The sequence below is a fragment of the Hibiscus syriacus genome, unplaced genomic scaffold, assembly GCF_006381635.1.
Source record: "Hibiscus syriacus cultivar Baekdansim isolate YM2019G1 unplaced genomic scaffold, ASM638163v2 tig00000002_pilon, whole genome shotgun sequence".
Lineage (NCBI taxonomy): Eukaryota > Viridiplantae > Streptophyta > Magnoliopsida > Malvales > Malvaceae > Hibiscus > Hibiscus syriacus.
Window position 1 is genome coordinate 1,377,627 of NW_024061752.1, and position 21,832 is coordinate 1,399,458.

Here is a 21,832-nt window from a genome sequence, read left to right on the forward strand (position 1 = left end):
GATAGGAAATATATATGTGAAAACAAGTATATGATACGAGACAAAACTTATGACTATAAGCTACGTGAAAGTGTTCTAGGTGTTTCGATATATTATATGAAGTATATGATCTTATGTGAACAAGATATGATAAGTATGTTTATATGAATAAAGGTGATTGGGTGAGAAATGATAGAAATTATATGAAAACATGACATATGTGACATGTGAATTATATGGAAATGATCTACGGGTAAGTGAACTACGTGACTATGTGATCATATGAAAAGAAGCTATGTGATACGTGATATGTGAAAGTGAATTACAAGTTTATGTGTATATTTGAAATGAAATAAATGATAACGCCCATGTTATGTCATGAGAGCTAGGGGTATAGTTGGCATGCCAAGAGTCGAGGGTTTATTCGGTTCTTTAGGACATATGTATATCCTTTGGAACCTGTGTGAAGTCTTGAAAGACACATACTTGATCCATAGTATATGTATATGATTCTTAAGGAATTCTACGTGGTCCTTATGGACATCATTCTACGGGCACTACGGTGCAATTCTACGGGCACTTCGGTGCAATTCTACGGGGCACTTCGGTGCATTTATACGAGCTGTGGTGACAGCATAGTGCACAACCTCTATAGACTCACATATCGATAGTTCTCACATATATACATGGGCTAATCCAGAGATATGAACAAATATAAGTTAGTGGTATGATAAATGCTATAGAAATTATATGATGTTGTGTGTATAGTGTTTGATTGAAAAAGTATGTGATTATATGATAACATGTGAATGATGAATTATGTGTATGTATGAATTTACTGCGATTAATCTGATATGATTCTATACGATATGAAAAATGCCTGGAATTGCTATAACATGATAGAACAGAACATGCATGTATCAATATATGTTTTAAAGTGCATTATAAGTGGTTATGCCTCACTAAGTCTTCGACTTAGCGTGTGATTGTTTCACACGTAGGTTTCGAGAAGAGTAAGGAGTGATGCGGAGCAAGACAGGTCAGTTTTCCTTACCAAGAGATCAGATCAGAAATATTTGATAAAGTATGTTTTTGGTTATGTATAAAGTGTTGGCATGTAATAAGTCATTAAGTACGAGCACTCTGATAAAGTCTGTATTTTGTTTTAAATAAAGTTTTAAATTTCCCGGGATTTTTCTTAAGAGTCAAGGTTTGAAAAGTCAATGTGACACTTCGGACTCGTATCAGGGTCGGATACGGGTTAGGGGTGTTACACCCCTTTTCCCACTCTTAGGTTAACTCACCTTCCCATTCTCATAAAAGCTAAACCTAATTTACTAATTACACACTCAAAGCCCCCTTTTCCTCTCTTTTTTCTTTCTTTTCATATATTTTGGTGAGGTATGCTAGGAACGGCGCCCTATATGTTTAGCCTTTGGATTTATCGTTCTGTTTCAACAACTCTTACCTACACACATGCGACACCAATCATACAAATATATGAACAGTTGATATACGATCTTCCTCGATCTCTACAAAGACCGATTTCTCTGCTCCATACCTATTTTATAATAATCGGTATCTGGTTTAATAATCGGATGATCCATATCAAATATTATATAAGTTTTTTATGGTAACCTCCGTTATAATCTAATTTGTTTCGTTCATAAATCAATATTCAAACCATGAATGTTGTTCAAATGATCTAACTTGCTTCATCCACGATATTAAGATTCAACCCTCCTAACCTAACTCATTTGATTCACACTACTAAGATTCAAACTCTAAACGTTGTTAAAAATAACTAAATTTAAAAACTTAGATTAAATTTATGAGTTATGCATAATACATGGATTAACTGCAGATTTTAAATTAAAAAACCAAACTACTAATATTAGGATTCATTTCATAACTTATAAACAATAAAGTGACTAACAACTGAATTTGACCATGAAAACTGAGGTTAAATATTTCAGCATTGAGTAGTCTAGCGACTTGTTCTTGATTTATCTTCCTTGAGATCTTGGTGTTACAAAGTGATATACTTTATCTCTCACAGCAGTGATGAAACCAGATCCTTATTACAATGCGAAATTTGATGATAATAATAATAATAAGGTTTTAAGAGTCATTCCAGATGGGAGAACACGAGACCCCACAGGTAAAGGATCGGGGGAACACATCCATGTAAGTGTATCACCGGGAGATCCTGTGGGGACATGTGCCAGTGGCCGAGCCTCATGTTGCCTCTATTATCGGCTTTGCGTCTTTCACCTCAGCTCCACCGTTACCACCGCCGCATGCGGCAAGCAACTCACATGAGAATTCATTGCTTTTTTTTGGCCACTTGTGTTCGATTGGGACTCTTCTTTGTTGTCTTATATAATTTTTTCGTGATAAATTTAGGTTCTCTAAACAACATTTAGTATTCAATTCCAGTGTTATGAATGAAACATAATTGAATTGAAAGAATTATTTACATGATAAATCAATCTTAACGTTGGTTGTCGATTGCTAGTGATTATTAGTTCTCTTGTTTTTTTATACTATATAATTAATTTTTCCTTTTTTTTTGAAGTTTTTTTCCAATTTTGAATAAAGACCTATATACTCGTGACACGTTTTTCTCTGTTCTTGTAGTACGATTCCTATGGATGATACGTTTTTCGCATTCTTTTGTGGTCATTTTGGTGCTCACATAAAAAGACTCATGCCATTTATTTTCTGATTAGTTTGTCGGTAGTTACGTTGATCCACCTTTTTGGTAAAAAATTTTTTGTCGATATAATTAGAATTGTATGGAGAAGTAGCCTACAAAATAGTTTGGTTCTCTAACCACTCCTTTATCACTTCGTAAAGTATCTCGTTCGACAGAGACAAAGAGTTTTTATAAAGATTAATGAGTTCTTTTATTGTTGGTCGTCATTCTCAAGGGAATGTTACATTTTTCTTCATATCTTTGAGTTTAATATTTATATTTTTGTATGAATTTTTTTACTATTATCTCTATTTTTTTCTTTACAGTTGAGCATACTATAATTTTAATTCTTTTCATTCTTTTATTAATAAAATTCAGTTTTCATGTTAAAATTTTTCATTCTTAGTTTTGTGTATGTCAATGGCTCATTGGACATCAACTTGTACAAATTAACCATTAATTAGTTGACCCCACTTTTAAAATGATGGTTGGGGGTGGGGGAATCGATCCGATGATGTGGACATCGCTTGAAAGGAGAAAACGATGGAACAATAAAAGAGAAATATATTTAATATCATAGCATAAATATATGATCGGGAAAGTTTCTTTCTATCGTATTTGATCCCTATTTGCCCAACTGATTGAGAACCAAGCCGGTAAACGAGATGTGATCTTGAAGATCAAACAACATATGTTAATGTTATATTTTAAATTTTATTTAAATTGGACTACATTAAAATTATGTTTGCGAAGAATTACTTTTTATAAAAGATTAATGATATATTTATAAAAAAAAAATATTACTTTAATCTTTAATTGATATTAGATTTCGAATTGATCTCAAATGAATCTTTTATCTTTTCATCGAAAAACTTTTTATAAAATCCACAATATACCCTAATCTTAATTTGGGATAATCTCCTTGTTAGGGTCGTTGGGGGCGCAAACTGCGCGACCGCGCAGGGCCCCCAAAAAAATGGGCTTAAAAAAATATATAGTGGCGTTTTACCAATAAACGTCACTATAGATGGACCTATTGCGACGTTTTTTAAAAAAACTCCACTATTATTGCGGCTTTATTGATAAAATGCCATTATAAATGGATCTATTGCGGCGTTTGTCAAGAAAACGCTACTATTGTTGCCCCGAAATCGAATATATCTAAAAAAATAGAGGCCCCTTTATACGAATTTATACAGAACCTCCGAAAACCCTGGCATGGTACAGCTCCTTGATAAATATTTCATTTCAATAAGCAAATGGGTGTGACAATTAGGTACGAAATTGGATCCACGACGTGACCATGAAGGATTGCATTGCACATTGGATAAAAACTGCTATGAATAAGAAAGGAAAATGAATGGGACAAGGTCATTTTCTGAAAGTGGACCGGTGCTCAGTTTCTTCCTAACAACATTAGCTGTTTGATTGGTACCCTTACCTACATTAATTACAAAACCTTATTCAATCTCTTCTATCTTGTCTGTCCTCAAGTATTTATTGTCGAGTCCATTGGTCTGGCTTTTTAACTAGATAACGTGTCGTGATTTAACTGCCTATGTGACAATCAAATCTATGTGCTCGACTTTAGAAAAATTTAGGCAATGCACTCTTACCTGTCCTAGTGTAATTTGTATGCCTAGATTTAGAACAGCTTAGCTTTACTTTTATGGTTACTGTTCAATCCATGTATATTATGATAGTAATTTAAAAAATAGGTCCAAGAGTGCCTTTAGTTTATTGATTAATGATTAATTTGATGACATTTTGATAAACATATTAAGACAGACAAAAGTAAATTTTGCTTAATGATTAACGATTAATTTAATGATATTTTGATAAATATACTAAGATTAGGGATAGGCATGAGATCCGAACCTGATGATTTCTGATCCAACCCGATCGGGTCAGGTTTTTTTTAATTTCGGGTTTGGGTCGGGTCGGTTTTTTAAAGGTAATATTCAGGTCGGGTCAGATTGGGGTTTAGGGTGAAAATATCCGACCCTAAAAAATATATAATTTTACCTTATATATTTAGAAATAATTACAATAATACCCCTTTATATATATTTTTTTCAATTAAATCATTGTTTTTATTGAATAAAAATAATATTTTATTATTATTTCGTGTCGGGTCTGGTCGGGTTCGGATTTTATCTCAAAAAGTTGGGTCGAGTTCGGGTCGGATGGAGGGTATATATTTTTGGGTCGGTTCGGATCGGGTGAATGATGTAAAATTTTCGGGTCGGGTTGGCCCAAACCCGACTCATACCCATCCCTAACTAAGATAAAAATAAATTTTATTTAAATTCGTTTTTAATATAATATTTAAATTTTAATAAAAACAATTCATTTTGTTTTAAAATTCGATATTTAAAAATGAACAGAATTGTTAGCGTGACATATTTATTTTTCTTTTCAATAATGATATGATATTATATTATGATAACACATCAACATCACTGTTGACATTATCTTATGATAGTCGAGGTACTAAACGTATAGTATACCCTTTAATTTTAACAGCAAATAGTTGTTTGAAAAGTTGAGTGATGATCGAGGACCGAAGCTTGATGCGTTGCAAGATTGGGCAGGAAAACCCTCGTGGCTTGGAAAGCAAGCACATCACCTCCCTTATAAACACACCCTCACATGACTTGACTCTCTCCTTTCCACATTAGCTTTTTTGGTGCACATGCAAGGCGTTTACTAAAGTGAAGGTAGACTGAAGTTGATGATGGCAGTAAAATAATATAATTCTTTATTATATTATGAGTGTCGGATTTATACATTCGAATAAAAAAATAAAACCCGATTATATTTTTTTAAAAGAAGGAAATTGATGAAAATATAAAAGAACAAAAAGAGAAAAGGACTTTTAATGTCTAAAATGAACAGATAGAATCTTTATTTTATAAGAAAAACAAAGGGATTAATATGTAAATAAAATAAAATTAATTATCATAAAAATCCCAATCACTTGTCAAATATTCTTATAAATAAAGAAAATTGGGATATACCCTGAATAACTATTTAATTAAATTTATTTATAATTTAAAAAACTCGAATAATTACGGAGTGGTACTTGGATAATTTCACCTAAGAAACAAAAATGTTATATTGTAAGCCATACCGAACTTGCCGGTTCCCATCGTCTATCAACACCCAAATTCGTGTGCATGTGATGCGGATGGTTGAGTAAGAGTGGGCAAAAAGCAAAGGGCTAACCCCCCCCCCCCTTGTTTTCTTCGTCTATAAAAAGAAACCAAAGAAAGAAATGAAAAACCCATCAGAAAAGCCTCTATATTCTTAGTGCAGGTGGAGAGCTCCAAAGGGATCGCATTGATCTAATGTTGATGGCTTCGTCTGAATAAATGAATCGATTATTATAGTTTGTTGATTCGGTTCAGTCATTGGATCATGCGATCCCTTCGGAATTTTCCATCGGTAGCTCTAAATCCATATCATTCCTAAGGTACGTAATACCTCTGCCGGATATATCAGCTTTCACGGCATGAAAATGACATCGTCGTGGAACAAAACATCATTAGTGTACCGTCCGACAACCATCGGAGTTTTTCCTCTTCCATGGCCCTGTGATTGTCGAATTGTGGTGTTTCTGGTTTGTTTTTATTTGTATACTGTAGAAATGGCATCGTATAGTATAACATTTCTCGTGTTTCATGACACTGCTCTAAGAAATCAGAGCTTAGCTCGAGCTCGACCAAGTTTTACTTTTAAAGTTTGTGTTTGATTTGAGATAAAAAAAATATTTGGTTTAGGCCTGTATCATCGGGTTTGGACCACATTTCTTCGGTTCCATAGGTAGCTGTTTGCAACCAACATTCTCTGCAGGTCCGGAATCAGCTGTAAGTGACATTTTTAGATTTGGAACAAAATTTTGACTTTTCTTTTAATTTGATTTTATGTAAAACTAACATTTATATACATATAAAATTTGTAATAAAAAAGGTTGGGATGACCCATCACCCATCCAATTCTCTCCTTATCTAGATATTTTGTATCACTTTTCAAAAATATTTTAAAATTAAATGCAATTTTGATAGTTTTAATATAATTAAAAATATTTTTAAAAGATAAAAGATAAAATTTTATTTTTCTAAAAAAAGTGTTTTTGAACAAAACTATTTTATGTTCTTAATTATTTTAGATATTTAAACTTAAAACTTCAAGTCTAACTGAATATTAATTTAGTTTGAATCTTTTAGAAATTACGGATTTTAATATATTTAAGGATAAATTATACTTAAGTTCACTTAATAGTAGATTTTTATTTGGTAATAAATAGACTATTTTTGTTAAAAGAAATTACAAAGAAGTCATTCAATTAGAATATTAAAATAAGTATGTCACTCCATTATTAAATATTAGATGAAATAGTGATGTAACTTGATATAACAACAAGAACCGTCCTTAAAATCTATGCAGTTTATCAATTTGATCCTAATTTGAAAAAAATTAATAAAATTTTAATTTTAATAGTAATATTTAAAAATTTCATCATTTTAGTATTTTAACTATTTCGTTCCTTTTATATTTTTTATATAATAACATTTTTAACATTAACTAGTTGATGTTTTATGGTAAAATGCACTTATTAAACTAATATTTTGATCCAATTAACTAATTTAATTTGACCATGTTATAAAAAAGACTAAATTCATTAATATGAACAATGATGGGTTAAAATTATGGAATTGTTTTGTACTATAGTAAAATTGATAGACAATATGAGTTTCAGAAATCGAAAATGTTATTATATCAAGTCACATTAGATGTTCATCTCAATTTTAACGACAGAACAACATTTGTAATAATATTTTTAATAAAATATTTATATTTTAAATAAAATATTTATATTTTAAAAAATGACATTTATCACAAAATCATAATTAAATAAAACGATCGTAGGTGTAGTTTATTCTATATTTAAACATAATTATTTTTTTATCAAAGGGTTTAGACAGAATAAAGATGGTTTAAGTATTATTATCAAAACTTTGAAGTTATAGGGCCTCCCCTTGACCCAATAAGTTGGTTTCAATTCAATTACTATTTAGCTCTATTTTCAGCCCAAGTAATAGAAGGAACACCTCGAAAAATTAAAATTAAAATTAAAATTAACTGACCCTATTCTCATATGTAATGGAGTGAGGGGGAGGTAGAATAGTAGGTTGCCCCCAACGCCAGGTTGAGAGCAGCTTCCGTGGAAGACCTATGGCAGTCAGAATTATGAATTGCCTACCGTGGGACTCGATCCCACAATAACATAATAAATCTATTGTTAAAAAATCATTTGAAAAACAATAATATCATGGACACCTCAAATCTATTGGTATTATTTTTTTAACGATATGAGATGATTATAATATAATATATATTCATAATTTTTTTAAACTATTGATAACATATATATATCTTACAAATCCTACTCAAACCCAAAATCACTAAGGAAAACAACACTCTTTGTGTCATTGTCCACTCAATGGGTTATATTGTTATTCTTGTTAGTCTAATATAAGTAATATCTCTAAATTGGATTGAAAGGGTCGTCCCATAATAAGGTTTAACAAAATTTAATCCAAAATAATTGATTAATAAATCAGATATTAGTGGTTAAATAATAATAATAATATATTATTTCCAAAAGTTTAGGACCTAACTTTTGTTAATGCATGTTTTGATCAAAAATTAAATGAGAAATCGGACGTAAAGTTTAGGGAGGCAAGTAAAGTTTTTTTAATAGTTTGGATTATTATAAAATAATATTTATTTAAATTTTTTTAAATCAATTAATAATATATATCATATGAACGTAACTGTTTAAAGTTAAAATTTCTAAAAAATAATACCTACTTTTATCATTATAATTATTTAATGTTTGAATTACTAGATACGCCGAATTTATTAGCGGTCAGGTTGAAAAATTGGATAGTGGATGTTTTCCAACTTTGACCCTATGGGAAAAATTTTGGCCGCGGTTTTAAGTAGGGACTCGCATGGGACTCGGATTTTCGGATTCGATCTGGTCGGATTTTTTTAGAGATTGTATTTTAGTTGAGTTTGAATTTAGGGTGAAAAATACTCGACTCGATAAAAATATATAATTTTACTTTTATATTTAGGGATAATTTCAATAATGTCTCTCTCTATATTATTATTTTTAATTAAATCCATATTTTATTGAATAAAAATATTTTTTTAATAAATATATTATTTTGGGTCGGATCGAATTCGGGTGGAGAATATATAATTTTCAGGTAGAATTAGGTTGACCGAAAACCCGACCCGACCTAAGTCAATCCCTAGTTTTAAGATCTTCGGCACTGATCACGGCACAATTGAATCCATAGACCCCACTATCGTAGTCTTCCCGCTCCTTTTCGCGTCTCACGGTCCCAATGTTAGCATTATTATTACAAGTAGAAGAGGAATTTTAAGGGAAGAAAAGAGAATATTTTTAGTGAGTTTAGGATTTAAGAGAATACGAAAAAAAATAAAAATAAGTAATTTTAGCGATCTTCTACTTGTTTTTGCATTGTTCGCCTTCAATTTGCAAGCCACCCTAGGTTTATTTTCATGATCATTTCTTGCTCCCTAATTACTTTAAAACCGGCCTTGTTTTATGATTTGTAACTTTTTTTTTTTGCAGGGGAAATAACATGTGAACACCTTGACCAAGACACCTGCGCCTACGCGGTGGCATCAACAGGCAAGCGTTGTGTGCTGGAGAAGCACGTCAAGAGGAGCGGAAAAGAAGAATACACTTGCCGCACATCCGAAATCGAAGCCAATAAGATCAGGAATTGGATCGAAACTGACCAGTGTGTTAAAGCCTAAGGCATCGACGGGAACTCCTTCGGCATCTCGCCCGATTTGCTCCTCAAGTCTCGCTTCACTGAAATGCTTTGTGCCCTTCAATGCTACAACGGCTGCCCCAACATTGTCGACCTTTTCTTCAACCTCGACCTTTTCTTCAACCTCACCGCCGGAGAAGTTAGAAAATATTAGAGTTAATTGTACCAAACATCCTGACCAATTTTATTTAACTCTTTGTGATCTTGGCAGGTGTTTTTCTTCCGAAACTATGCGAAGCACGGCAAGGGAATGTGTGTAGAGGAATGTCGGAGATCAAAGGCTCGGGCTTGGTTGCACCGGGACCCGTTGGAGGCGCGAAGTCTATAGGACTTCCCCCGGCAATGGCGCCACTCTAAAATCTTGATTGAATGGAAACTTTCACAAAGCTTTACAAGAAGTTTGAAACAAAAGGAAAGTTGCACTAGCTAGGGGTGATTTCTCAAGCCGGGTTCAAGTGCATGGACAGGTGTGATCTGATTCGTGCATGTTGTGAGCCATGAGCTTGTTGTGTTCAATCCAATAAGATGCTACTTTCTATATAGTCTTGCTTATTGAAATAGGTGTGAACAAAATTATGAAGTTTATAAATATACTTGCATAACTATCAATTTCCGATTCGTGCATGTTGTGAGCCATGAATTTGTTGTTTCATTCTAAAAATATTTTTTCGATCCATTTCTTCTTTTTTTCCTAATAAAAACAATATCAATTAGGTTCTACATTCTTCATTCGATAATATAAAAATAAAATTATGTTAATCGTAAGAGAGACATCTATTATATGACTATATTTACCAATACTCAGATTTGACTTATACTAGAATAAATTTGGACTGGGTCTACATATATAATGGACTTAAATGAAAATAAAATCTAGGTTGAGAATCGGTGCATAATGAAACCCGAACTTTATTGTTCGAATGAAATATAAGAAGCTCGAGAAAATTTGAACTAAAAATAGGCAACAAGAAAATTTGGGCATAGAAGAAGGGCCATTGAAGCTTTTAAGTAGATGTGTCTACCCCTTTATTTTCGCCCAGAAAGTTCTCTTCACCATCACATTTGTCTCGCCTGCCAACAATTGATCCCCTGAGTTAAGGATCTCTTACTAATATCCTACCCAATACTACAATTCTCTCTTTCATTCTTCTCACTCTTCATTTCTCACAAAGGCTTCTTTCTCTTCGGACGACAAAATGGTGAGGTCTCTTTTCTAACTTTCTCGTATTTGGATGATCATCGTAATATGTAATGAATTTATATTTGTTGTATACATTCGTCGACGTACGTGTCAAATTAGATGCGTCGGTTGATTAATGTGTATATTGTTGTTTTTGGTTTCATGTGTATGTGTGGGGACTAAAATGTGGAATAGGCGAACGCGGCATCCGGGATGGCCGTCGACGATGAATGCAAGCTAAAATTCTTGGAGCTAAAGGCGAAGAGGAACTACCGCTACATCATATTCAAGATTCACGAGCAACAAGTGGTGGTGGATAAAGCCGGGAACCCTACATCGACTTACGAGGAGTTCACCGCATCTCTTCCTTCCGACGAGTGCCGCTACGCCGTCTTTGATTTCGATTTCACCACCGACGAGAATTGCCAGAAAAGCAAGATCTTCTTCATTGCATGGTAACCCCACTTTTCTCTTTTAAAAGGAAATCTTCTGGGCCATTCATTCAACACTGGTTGTAGGTCACCTGATACATCAAGGGTGAGAAGCAAGATGGTGTACGCTAGTTCCAAGGACAGATTCAAGAGGGAATTGGATGGCATTCAAGTCGAGTTGCAGGCCACGGATCCCAGCGAAATGAGCTTCGACATTATTAAAGGCCGAGCAATTTAAACGCTGTTACTACTCTCCAGAAGCATTAATCCATCACCCTGTCTCCAGCGTTACCGTTCCTCAGTATCGCTTATTTGTGCGTGCATGTGTGTTTTTCTTGCATAAAAGAATTCACTTTCTGGTTTCTGCTGTGTGGTTTTGTGTTTTGTTTAACACTCACTATGTAGGTTTAATGTAACTCTTAATTATCTTTACTTTATGATAAATATATTCTTTAAGTGTAAGTGTTCAAATCTTTTTAAAATTTCGGTTGTTTTGAGTTTTCATAAGTTCGGATTTGAAAATTCTTAGGTTTATGTGTATTTAGATTTAAATTTAAATTAATCAATTATTTTAAATTAGAATTAATTGAATCAAACATTGTTTTGAGTTCTTTAGATAGGATGGTGTTGCCACGTTCGACGAGAACAGATGAGTGCGGTTAATGAGGAGCATCATTAAATTAATTTAAAAACCGTTAAATTATAAAATATTAAACGTATAATTTTAATTAGCTAAAAATCTAAATGTAATTTAATTAAAATTCAATATTTATATAACATTAGTTTTTAGGATAAATTGTACCATTGACCACTTAACTATTTACCCATTTTACTTTAACATCGACTTTTCAATTTTGTCAATCGAGTCACCCAACTATTTAAATCTTGTCAATCAAGCCACCTGCAATTAAATATTAACAGAGGAGATGACGTGACAGTTAATAAAATTTGTATAATTACACATTTAGTCCTCATTACTTACACATTCTATTAATTTGGTCCAAACTTTTATTTAATTCAATAAATTTAATAATCAATCTGATAGTGACATGTGTCATTGTGTGATTGGATGTTATTTTAATATTTTTTATTTAATAAATTTTTCATCCAATCAAATGGTGCCATGTGCCACTAATTAAATGAATGAAAAATAAATTAAATCAATAACCGCTGGTGGGGTTTGAACCTAGAACGCAAGCCGAAAAACTAAATGCACTAAGCTAGACCACTAAATTTGTCTAGTATGCAGAACATAATTTATATAATTTATAATATAGTTAATGGTAATAAATGACCTTATAAGGGCTCAAACATGACATAATTGAAGAGCATGAAAATATAAAATTTATATAAACAAATATTATAATTGATTAACAAATGAAAATGTTTTATTTATATTTTGAATCTCATTTAATGCAAAAATTAAAATAAAAGTGAATTTAATATGTTATAATTGAAATGTATCATTTTACATATTTTAAATTATTAAATTGTCTTAATTATTCTAATTTTATTGAACTAAAATGGATCATATCTTATATTTTAAAATATTATAACGTCGATTGAATTCTAATCTTATTTAAAAACTCTATATTAAAATAAACTAATTCAATAAAATCAAATTTCCCAAAAATTTTATTCAAATATATAATGAATAAACAATAAAGTATAAAATTTTTACTCTAATCGAGATATAAACAAGTCAATGAATAAGTTAAAATGCTTACTACGATAAGCCCTCAACTATCAGGAAAATTCTAAGTTAACACGCTCTTCGTTATATTTCAATTATAATTTATTAAACTTATTTTTATTTTTATTTTTATTAAAATGATTTAAAATATAAATAAAATACATTCACATATTAATCATTTATAATATTTGTGTATATATATATATATATATATATATCATATTATCGTATTATTCAATTATTCCAGGTTGGAGTTCTTATTAAGTCATTTGCACTTTTTTCATTGCCATTAACTATATATATTATGTCGTGATAGGTTTGTCATTTGAATGGTGTAGCCCAATGGTTGGGGTGTTTGCTTCCTTTCTTCACATCTTGGATTCAAACATCATCAACAGCAATTATCGATTCAATTTATTTTTTATTCATTCAATTGGTGACACATGACAACATTTGATTGGATGAAAAAACATCCAATCACTCAGTGACACATGTCACAATCTGATTGATGATTAAATTTATTTAATTAATTAAAAGTTAGAATCAAATTAATAGAATGTGCAAGTAATGAGGACTAAATATGTAATTATACAAATTTTATTAACTGCACGTCATCTCCTCCGTTAATATTTAACGACAGGTGGCTTGATTGACAAGATTTAAATAGTTAGGTGACCCGATTGATAAAATTGAAATTCAATAGTTAAAGTAAAATAGATAAATAATTAGGTGGTCAGTAGTATAATTTATCCTAAAAACTAATGTTTTATAGATATTATATTTTAATTAAATTACATTTAGATTTTTAACTAATTTACCATTATACATTTAATACTTTATAATTTAAAAGTGTTCATCGTTAACGGTGTCCATTCATTCTCGAATTATAGAATTTTTCTTAATAGATATTCATAGATATCTCGGTGTTTTCTTGGTCATATAATTACAACCAGAAAATCTTATTACACATTTGTCTTATTGGCATTGTTTTTCTGCTACGATTAGTACAAAAGGGCCACCGTACATAAGTAAAACAAAAAGGGTAAGATACATCAGAGATTCTTAAATTATTGTCAACTGATTTTTGGTTATTTAACTTTAAAAAATTATGAAATAATCATTAAATTTATCAAACTGTTACAAAATGGTAACCTTAACATTTTTATGATCATAAAGATCAATAATTTTAATGACCATTTTGTGACAGTTTGATAAATTTAATAATTATTTTTTGTAATTTTTGAAAGTTCAATGACGAGATTATTTGAGCATAGTTTAGGGACCTATAATGTACTTCACCCAAAAAAAGACTCTTGCTTTTGATACAACAATAATTGCTCCTGTAAACAACATATGAAGCAATTTCTAAATTCGATGGAGAGTGCTTACCTTAGGTGTTCATAGAATTTCTTCTCCCATTCGTCTACTTGCTTTATGGACTTCTCCTTTTCAGTAAGCAGAGCATGAATCGATGCTGGATCGTAGGGTGGAGGCATTGTGCATGGGCTCGTGACCGAGGGACCCTTCACCATCGATTCTATCATGTAGTCCTTCTTTCTTCCGTTGGCCGGACAAGCCATCGATTCCGAGCAGAATTCGACGGCTTTTACGGGCACGGTGGGCTTGTATCTCATCAGTTTACCGTACTCGTTTAGGAGATGAAACATGTAATCATACACGTAGTCTATCTTTAGATCCTCTTTTATGAACTCGCTTGCTGCTTTTCCCATAGCCTTTGCCTGAACAAAACAATGGAATGGAAAATCTAAATTGGTAAATTGGTCCCTTTAAATATTAATTGTCTGAGCAATTAAGGACAATTAATCACTGCATTGATGTTTTCTTCCAATTTATATAATTTTAATTGACATAATAATAAATTTAACCCTCAACATTTATACATTACATCGATTTGGTCTTAATCCTAAAAAAAATTAGCCCTCCACAATTATAAAATGTGTAAATTTTAAGTTGATTTTTTAAAATTAGAATCAAATTGACATAGTATGTTAATATTAAGAGATAAATTTATAGTTATTTCAATCAAAATGAAGTGAAACTGATAAAAAAACATTAAAGCTTTGATTAATCTAATTCTAATACTTTAAGAACTCAATCATAAGTTTGAGAACAAGTTAGAATCTTAGCATAAACTTGGGGATGTCTAGAGATATTAACCCTATTAATAAAGAAGACTTCTTACCTCTTCCGGATGGGTGTTGCCCCAGTCAACAGCATACTTAATAGATCTGCACTTATCATCAGACTTAATGGGCCAATAATGGTGCAATGGCTTCAAACCCCTGGTGAAGAAATCAAAGTATCGGGGTTTTACGAGTAAGGTCGGAGAGTCACAGGCCAGTATGTACTTCTCACTTACCGACCATGCCGATCCTTCCACGTATATCTTAAACCTATGATAATTGTACATTCAGAACAAAGAAAATAAACATAAATTTATAGTTTAAATACCCTTTAAATATTTATTTTTATGAGAAAAAAAAAGTGAAGGGACTTGATCATTTAACCTGTGTATACATTGGTCTGCCAAGTTTGATGTTTTGTAGCCATGTCTTGATACCATTCCCCAGTCCTACAAATGCCTTGTTAGTTGGATACGTACAGACTAGATATGAAGAAATTGGATTAGAAGTTTAGGGTTTAGGATTTACCTGGGCATAGACGCGAGCACCCCAATCCTGTGTGTCCGAGACGTTGCATTTGAGGAGATCTTGCCTGGTTTCCGCAACCGCGGGATTCCCTTTCCAGAAAGCATGTGGTTCCCTTTCGTCCCATTTCGTTCTCTGGTTGCCTTCCATTAGGTCATTTAACAATGGCACCCACGACTTTATGCGAATCTCAGGCCTGGTTCAATCACATAATTTTGAATGCCACATCGTATATTATATCTAATACATATGCCAAATTCCATAAAATTTCCTTATACTATGTGTTTATAGTAGAATTTGCTTCTCCACTGTAACCTGGTCAATTACAGTCCATTATTTTTCAAAACATGTATTTCAATCTATCCTTAGATCATTTTTTAACCCCATTACATAATTTGACATAATTTATTTTAAGAACTTATGATGTGACCAAAATAAACACTTAACATAATTTATTGACTTCAGATGCACATTACCTAATATTTGTCTAACTGTATAAAAAATATAAAGTATATATATCCCATCATCAAAAGTTTAAGAATAACAACGTCAAATCAGTCCGCAGAACTAACAGAAAAAAATGTTGATGTTAGGACTAACATACATGTTTTGAGAATCAGAAGACTAAAAATGATCAAATTCTAGTAGAAAGATTAAATCCACCTAAAATGCATATTCCGGGACGTTTCATTCAATTTGACCATTAAAAAATGCTAAAAGAAAAGACGGGGGTTTAATTATTCTAACCATCCCCAGAAGGACCAGTCCGGAAAAACGATGTCGAGGGTTTCATCATCCTTGCAGTAACGAAACAGAGGAGGTGGTGGAGTGGCATTGGGTCCACCATAGTCGACAGATTTGATGACCGGCCAGTCAACGCAATCAAACATGAGGTCCAGATCTGGAATTTTCCCCGGGTACTTCCGTAACAACTGTAGGATCCCCCAGAGCGTAAAAACATCCCTCGTCTGAAACGACCTATGGTATTTCTCCACGTAAGCCGTCCCGTTCACGATGATCAACCTGAAATTGGCCGTTGCTCTTGCTCTCTCCACCATGTCCCGTGTGATCCCCGTGTAGGCCCATGGCCTTAGATCTTCATGGATCCAACGGAAGTACTCCGGGCAAGTTACGTTTACGCCGCCGTCCGGATCATCAAATTCTGCAGTTGTCGGGTAGTGTCGGGGGCAGGATCGTGTGAACTCATACGCACTGCAGTTGAGTGGGATTTCGATTTGCTGTCGAGGCTCTTTGGGGCTTTCGGCTCTTGTTTTTGAACTTAATGAAGGTATCTGAGCTAACCCGCCAACTAAAGTCTGAAAAGCCAACGGCAACCGGTTTTTCAAAATTAAAACCGAAAAAATAGGAAAAAAATAATGAGAATTAAGGATCAATATTTAATTTAATTTCTTCTATAAAAATTTAGATTAAAAAATCATAATTTATGTATCACTTATACTAAAAGAAAACTTTAAATAAAATATAATTTAGAAGTGAACTTGTAAATAAAGCCATTTGTTTATGCACAGTAGAACGTTTGACTGTTGAAATTTGGAGCCCATGCACCAAAAATCATTCCTCATCACGTGGAAATCTAAAAAAATCACGTGTTCATCGGCGGCTTAGCGTAAAATCAAGAGATCAAGTAAATAACACGCGGTTCGAGGACATTTAAAATGCAACTAGGGAACTTAATCTCCAAGCAATTACAGCTGTGGCGAAATGAATAGCACCGTAAGTCCATATAATTGACGTATATCAAACTTCAAATAATAGTAAATGTTAACATTAATGAAAGTAGGAAACCAAGAAAAATAAACGGGTCCCATTTACATATGTCGGCCACGTTAAAATAATAAAAGGCCTAATTAACTTTTTTTTAAATCGTTTTAGCTTTTAACTTTTTGAATAAAATACACAAATGATCTTCTAATTATAAAATATTATCTTATTGAATATCCCGACTATTAAAGTTATAAAATGATCCATTAATTATAGAGAATGTCTTTGTTGAGTAACTTGAATATTAAAAGTTACAAAATAATCATTTGACTATTCATTATATTCTAAACTCTTTATTTTTCATTAAAAAATTCACGCGAGTCTTAGATGGATGTTAACCTACTGATTGATATATGATGAAATATGATCTCAAAATCTCAAACAATTATCATATCTCAGTCCGCATATTAATGTTCAACTTAGAAGATCATCATTTTTAATGGAAAATAACGAGTTTTGAATATAATAAATATTCAGGTGACCATTTTATAACTTTTAATAGTCGAGAGACTCAACAAAAAAAATCTATAGTTAAATGACCATTTTTGTAATTTTTAATAATCAACCAAAAAATAAAATTTTATAGTCGGAGGACCATTTCCATATTTTACCCTAACTTTTTATCACTTCTAATTCTTAAATTTTTTTATATTAAACTAAATTAATTGATAAAAAAGTAATAATACATATTATTGATTTTTATATTTTTAATAAGTTGAATATATTATTAATTTTTTATCAGCCTTATTTTAAAAAAATAGTTTTTTACAAAAATAATCGATGTTAGTTTAAAAAATTTTAAAAAATTAATTTAATAGTTGTAATACTTATATTTTAATTAATTTAAGCATAAAGTATATAAATATTCCTTAAACTTTTAGGGATCTTGCATTTTGATCACCAAACTTTTAAAACTTGCAATACAATCATCAAATTTTTAATTCATTTTGAATAAGGTCCCTTTCATTAGCTCCCGTTAGTTTTAGTTGATGTGGCACCTAACTATTGTTAACCCCTTTCTTCTTCTTCTCCTCCTCCTCCTCCTCCTCCTCCTCCTCCTCCTACACGTCGGGTCATCCCACCTCCGATCAACAGTGTCTTACGCTGCCATCACCATCGTCACTGGCATCGCCTTCCGACCACACCCCGATCTCAATTCATACTCGTCGTCCACCGTTCATCTCAAATCGCAAGAAGACCATTCGAACACCCATCCATGATCTCCATCGTTAGTCATCGATGACCATCACCGTTGGGATTAGTAGGAACACCGTCCCATTCCGACCAAAACCCCGCTAGCCACTAAACAAGACTCACCTTCGTTCGTCGTGAAGAGATCCCCGAATCTCGTCAAAAAACCCCAATGCTCTTTTATATTTTCATTGATTTTTTATCAATTGGGTCGTCCGTTTGCCACACTGCCACCACTGTTGGAGTCTTGACACCGTTCCAACTAAAATTCAGTCAGTCATGCCTTCTCACAATCGTCCCTCATTCGTTTGCCGTTAGTTAAAACGAACGAGAAGAAGAATAAAAGAGTTAACGGGAGTTAAATGTCATGTCAGCTAAAACTAACGGGAGTGACAACAGACTAAAACTAACGTGAGATAACAACATAGATCTTATTGAAAACGAACTAAATGTGCGATGAATGTATTTCAAATTTTAAAAAATTTGATAACCAAAATGTAAACGCCTTGAAAGTTTGGAAACTATTTATATATTTTACCCTTAATTTAATTTGATTAAATTTTAAAATCTCGAGAAATTAAGAAGACTACTTTTCTCGAATGAAGTATTTAATTTGGACCGACCCTAAGACTATCTATATGGAATTTAATTGTTTATCTGCCTTAATTACGGCATTCGCGACGCTTCTTCGAATGACGTTTTTGACTGTATTTTTTGCTTCTCGATGAAAAAAGGAAATACTTGTCAATTTCGTACGAAGTTAGAAATTATATAAAACTGTTCGTTACTTACAGTGGTGTCAAGCAAGTGCGTGGAGATCAACGCGCCGACGAGTAGAAGGATCATGAAGACGCATATGGCTGAAGATCTTGCCGTTGTTTTCACCATAGGACGCCATATCGTATCTGTGATTTTACCGACGTGACCGCCATGTCCGTTGCCCTGTTGCCCGCTTTCCCTCGTGTCGTCTATATCCATGTCTGATTAAATTTTCAATCTCCGTCGCACCTCTGCAAGAACAATACGAGAACGCCGAAAGTGCTCGTAATTCTGAATTATATTTCGTCAAATGGCGTAGTTCAGTAATGGAGAGCTTTGAGGTGTTTTCTTCCGCTGCAAAATGGCGGCAGAGGAAAAATATCTCATGAAACGTGGAAAGCAAGCTCTACAGCTCTGACGGCCTGCACTCGAGTCCCAAAAGGTTTAATTGGATAAAAGAAAACAAGAAAAAGGAAAGGAAAGGGAGAGGAAAAGATAATGGGAACTCAACAGTGATGTTTAAAACTACTGCAAATCAGAAAAGGAAAGGGATTCCAAGGAGGGAAGTTTGATTGGGGATGGTAAAGAGCTAAACAAAAGGAGAAACGTTATACGTAATTACTAGAGGTGTCGAGAGATAGGGACGGTTAGTTTATAAGGATGTCCAAACGGGTAATTCGTTTAATTAATTGAATCGAATTACTTTAATTTCATTAATCAAATTTTTTTTATAAACAGTTAATTGAATTGAATTTTTTCTAAGAAAATTAATCGAACCGAACTAAATTTGGTTAATTGATTGATTAATCGAATTAATTGAATTAATCAAAATTTATAAATAATATATATTAAATATTTAATATTTTTGGTTTATTCGATTAATTTAGTCTGTTAATTCGGTAAAAACTGAGTTCAAACATATCTAAAGCTAAATAATATATATATATATATATATATATATATATATATATATATAATTTTGGTTAATTAACCGATTTCAAATCAAATTAACCGAAATCAAAATTTGAAAAAAATTATTAATTATTAACCGATCGAACTCAAAATTAATCGACTGAAATCTTGATTCGATCAATTAATTCAATTTTAACCGAACAGTGCACGCCCCTACTTTTTTTTAAGCTAAATATGAATTTTACATCATTTTTTCCCTCTACCGATATTTGCGTACATATCTTCATCTTAAACCCATGGTTTATGGTATTTTTCCTCATCAAATCTAGCAATATTTTTGTCGTTTCTTTATAACGAACTGGATCCCTTTCTATATATTTTTGGTATATTGATTAAGAAGTTCAGTGCGACACCTTTAATATATAGTAAAAAAAAGATTCTATCAGTTTTATTAATATTTAAATAATAAAATTGATAAAAAATTATTTAAAACATTATTATTTATACGTAAAATATTAATATTTTTTAACATTTTTGGTAAAGTGTCCAATAATAATAAAATCGGTAAAGCGTCCAATAATAACAAAATCGATAAAGCGCCCAATAATAACAAAACCGATAAAAATAATAATATTTTTATCGGTTTTGTTATTTAAACAATTACAAAATCAATAACATCTTTTTTTAACCGTATATTAAGATTATCGCAGGTGATCATTTCCCATATTAACTTGCTCTCAACTCGCCTTCGAATTAGTTTGCCCTTCCGTAAGTATTATTCGTCTTACTCTACGCCGCCATCTAATATAAATTTTCATGTCATTATAATTTATTTCCCTCTTAATAACTTTAATTTACTTTATTTAGAGTATTTTCAATTTTTGAACAAAATTTTAGATTTCACCATATTAAACATTGGTTGAACTCTTAGAATCATCGACAACTCTGTTCTTTCCTTTAAAATTTTGAAAGATCTCGAATGTTTCTTTCAAATCGTAATAACTAGTGAGGAATCGATAAACATTTTTTAGGGTACATTAATAACACAAAAATTTCGTATAAGGTAGACACAAATACAATTCTAAGATGCACAATCAATAAAATATTGAACTAATCAAAAAAATTTGAATTTTAAAGTAAACACGTGCTTATAAAATAAGAGTAGATCCACCACCGACTACTTATGAAGAATGTCTCAACCTAAATTTTATATTGATTTTTGAATTTGAAAAAATAAGTCCAATGGATCATCTAGTTCAATAAAAACATCTCATCAAATATAGCATGAGCACGATGATTAGATCATGTCTTTCCTTATAACCTTTCTCCATGTGAACCATGGCTAAGTCACAATTGCTTCAATTAATGAAATAGTAACCCACTCAAATATTATATTTACTATATTTAATTCTAGATAGTATTGTGGCAGTCATGGTGCTTTTGGTTCACGAAATGTAGCATCACCTCAGAGAATATGATTACCGGAATATAACATTACCTAACACATTACTGGGAATGTTGCATTGTTGTGTTTGATTCGTTTAGCAGGAATGTAAGATTACAATATTTGGTTAAAGGAATAAAAGATTATTGGAATGTATATTTTTACCAAATTGTTCTTATTATATATTTATTTTTTAACAAGTTGAATTCTAAATAT

General features: G+C 32.0%; 2 protein-coding genes and 1 long non-coding RNA gene across 4 annotated transcripts; 2 read left to right on the forward strand and 1 right to left on the reverse strand.

Moving 5' to 3' along the window:
- Positions 1–8,946: 8,946 nt before the first annotated feature.
- LOC120215358 lies at positions 8,947–10,142 on the forward strand. The gene is made up of 2 exons (XR_005524984.1): positions 8,947–9,267; positions 9,351–10,142. It is a non-coding gene; the product is annotated as an uncharacterized LOC120215358 (long non-coding RNA).
- Positions 10,143–10,593: 451 nt separating this feature from the next.
- On the forward strand, positions 10,594–11,455 carry LOC120216007 (actin-depolymerizing factor 7-like). 2 transcript variants are annotated; one of them, XM_039213784.1, is made up of 3 exons: positions 10,594–10,754; positions 10,931–11,190; positions 11,254–11,452. In XM_039213784.1, the coding sequence occupies exons 1-3, from the start codon at positions 10,752–10,754 to the stop codon at positions 11,402–11,404; spliced, it is 414 nt and encodes a 137-aa protein (XP_039069715.1). In that variant the 5' UTR covers positions 10,594–10,751; the 3' UTR covers positions 11,405–11,452. The 2 variants fall into 2 exon arrangements, with proteins under 2 accessions (XP_039069715.1, XP_039070171.1); XM_039214240.1 differs by having other exon boundaries at positions 10,599–10,759; positions 11,254–11,455.
- Positions 11,456–13,816: 2,361 nt separating this feature from the next.
- LOC120209526 (O-glucosyltransferase rumi homolog) lies at positions 13,817–19,564 on the reverse strand. The gene is made up of 8 exons (XM_039208541.1): positions 19,294–19,564; positions 16,276–16,844; positions 15,532–15,724; positions 15,388–15,452; positions 15,063–15,273; positions 14,234–14,598; positions 14,025–14,029; positions 13,817–13,876 (listed from the first exon to the last, which is right to left on the reverse strand). Exons 1-6 carry the CDS (start codon positions 19,477–19,479, stop codon positions 14,245–14,247), a joined length of 1,578 nt encoding a protein of 525 aa, XP_039064472.1. The 5' UTR covers positions 19,480–19,564; the 3' UTR covers positions 13,817–13,876; positions 14,025–14,029; positions 14,234–14,244.
- Positions 19,565–21,832: the final 2,268 nt, after the last annotated feature.

What these genes read in the sequence shown, in the direction of transcription:
- LOC120216007 (XM_039213784.1), top strand. An exon ending in AAGATCTTCTTCATTGCATG is followed by an intron (nt 11,191 to 11,253) that starts GTAACCCCACTT and finishes CACTGGTTGTAG; the next exon opens with GTCACCTGATACATCAAGGG.
- LOC120209526 (XM_039208541.1), bottom strand. Translation starts at nt 19,479, where the DNA reads ATGGATATAGACGACACGAGGGAAAGCGGGCAACAGGGCAACGGACAT. An exon ending in GTGCTCGCGTCTATGCCCAG is followed by an intron (nt 15,453 to 15,531) that starts GTAAATCCTAAA and finishes AGGCATTTGTAG; the next exon opens with GACTGGGGAATGGTATCAAG. An exon ending in GCAGACCAATGTATACACAG is followed by an intron (nt 15,274 to 15,387) that starts GTTAAATGATCA and finishes CAATTATCATAG; the next exon opens with GTTTAAGATATACGTGGAAG.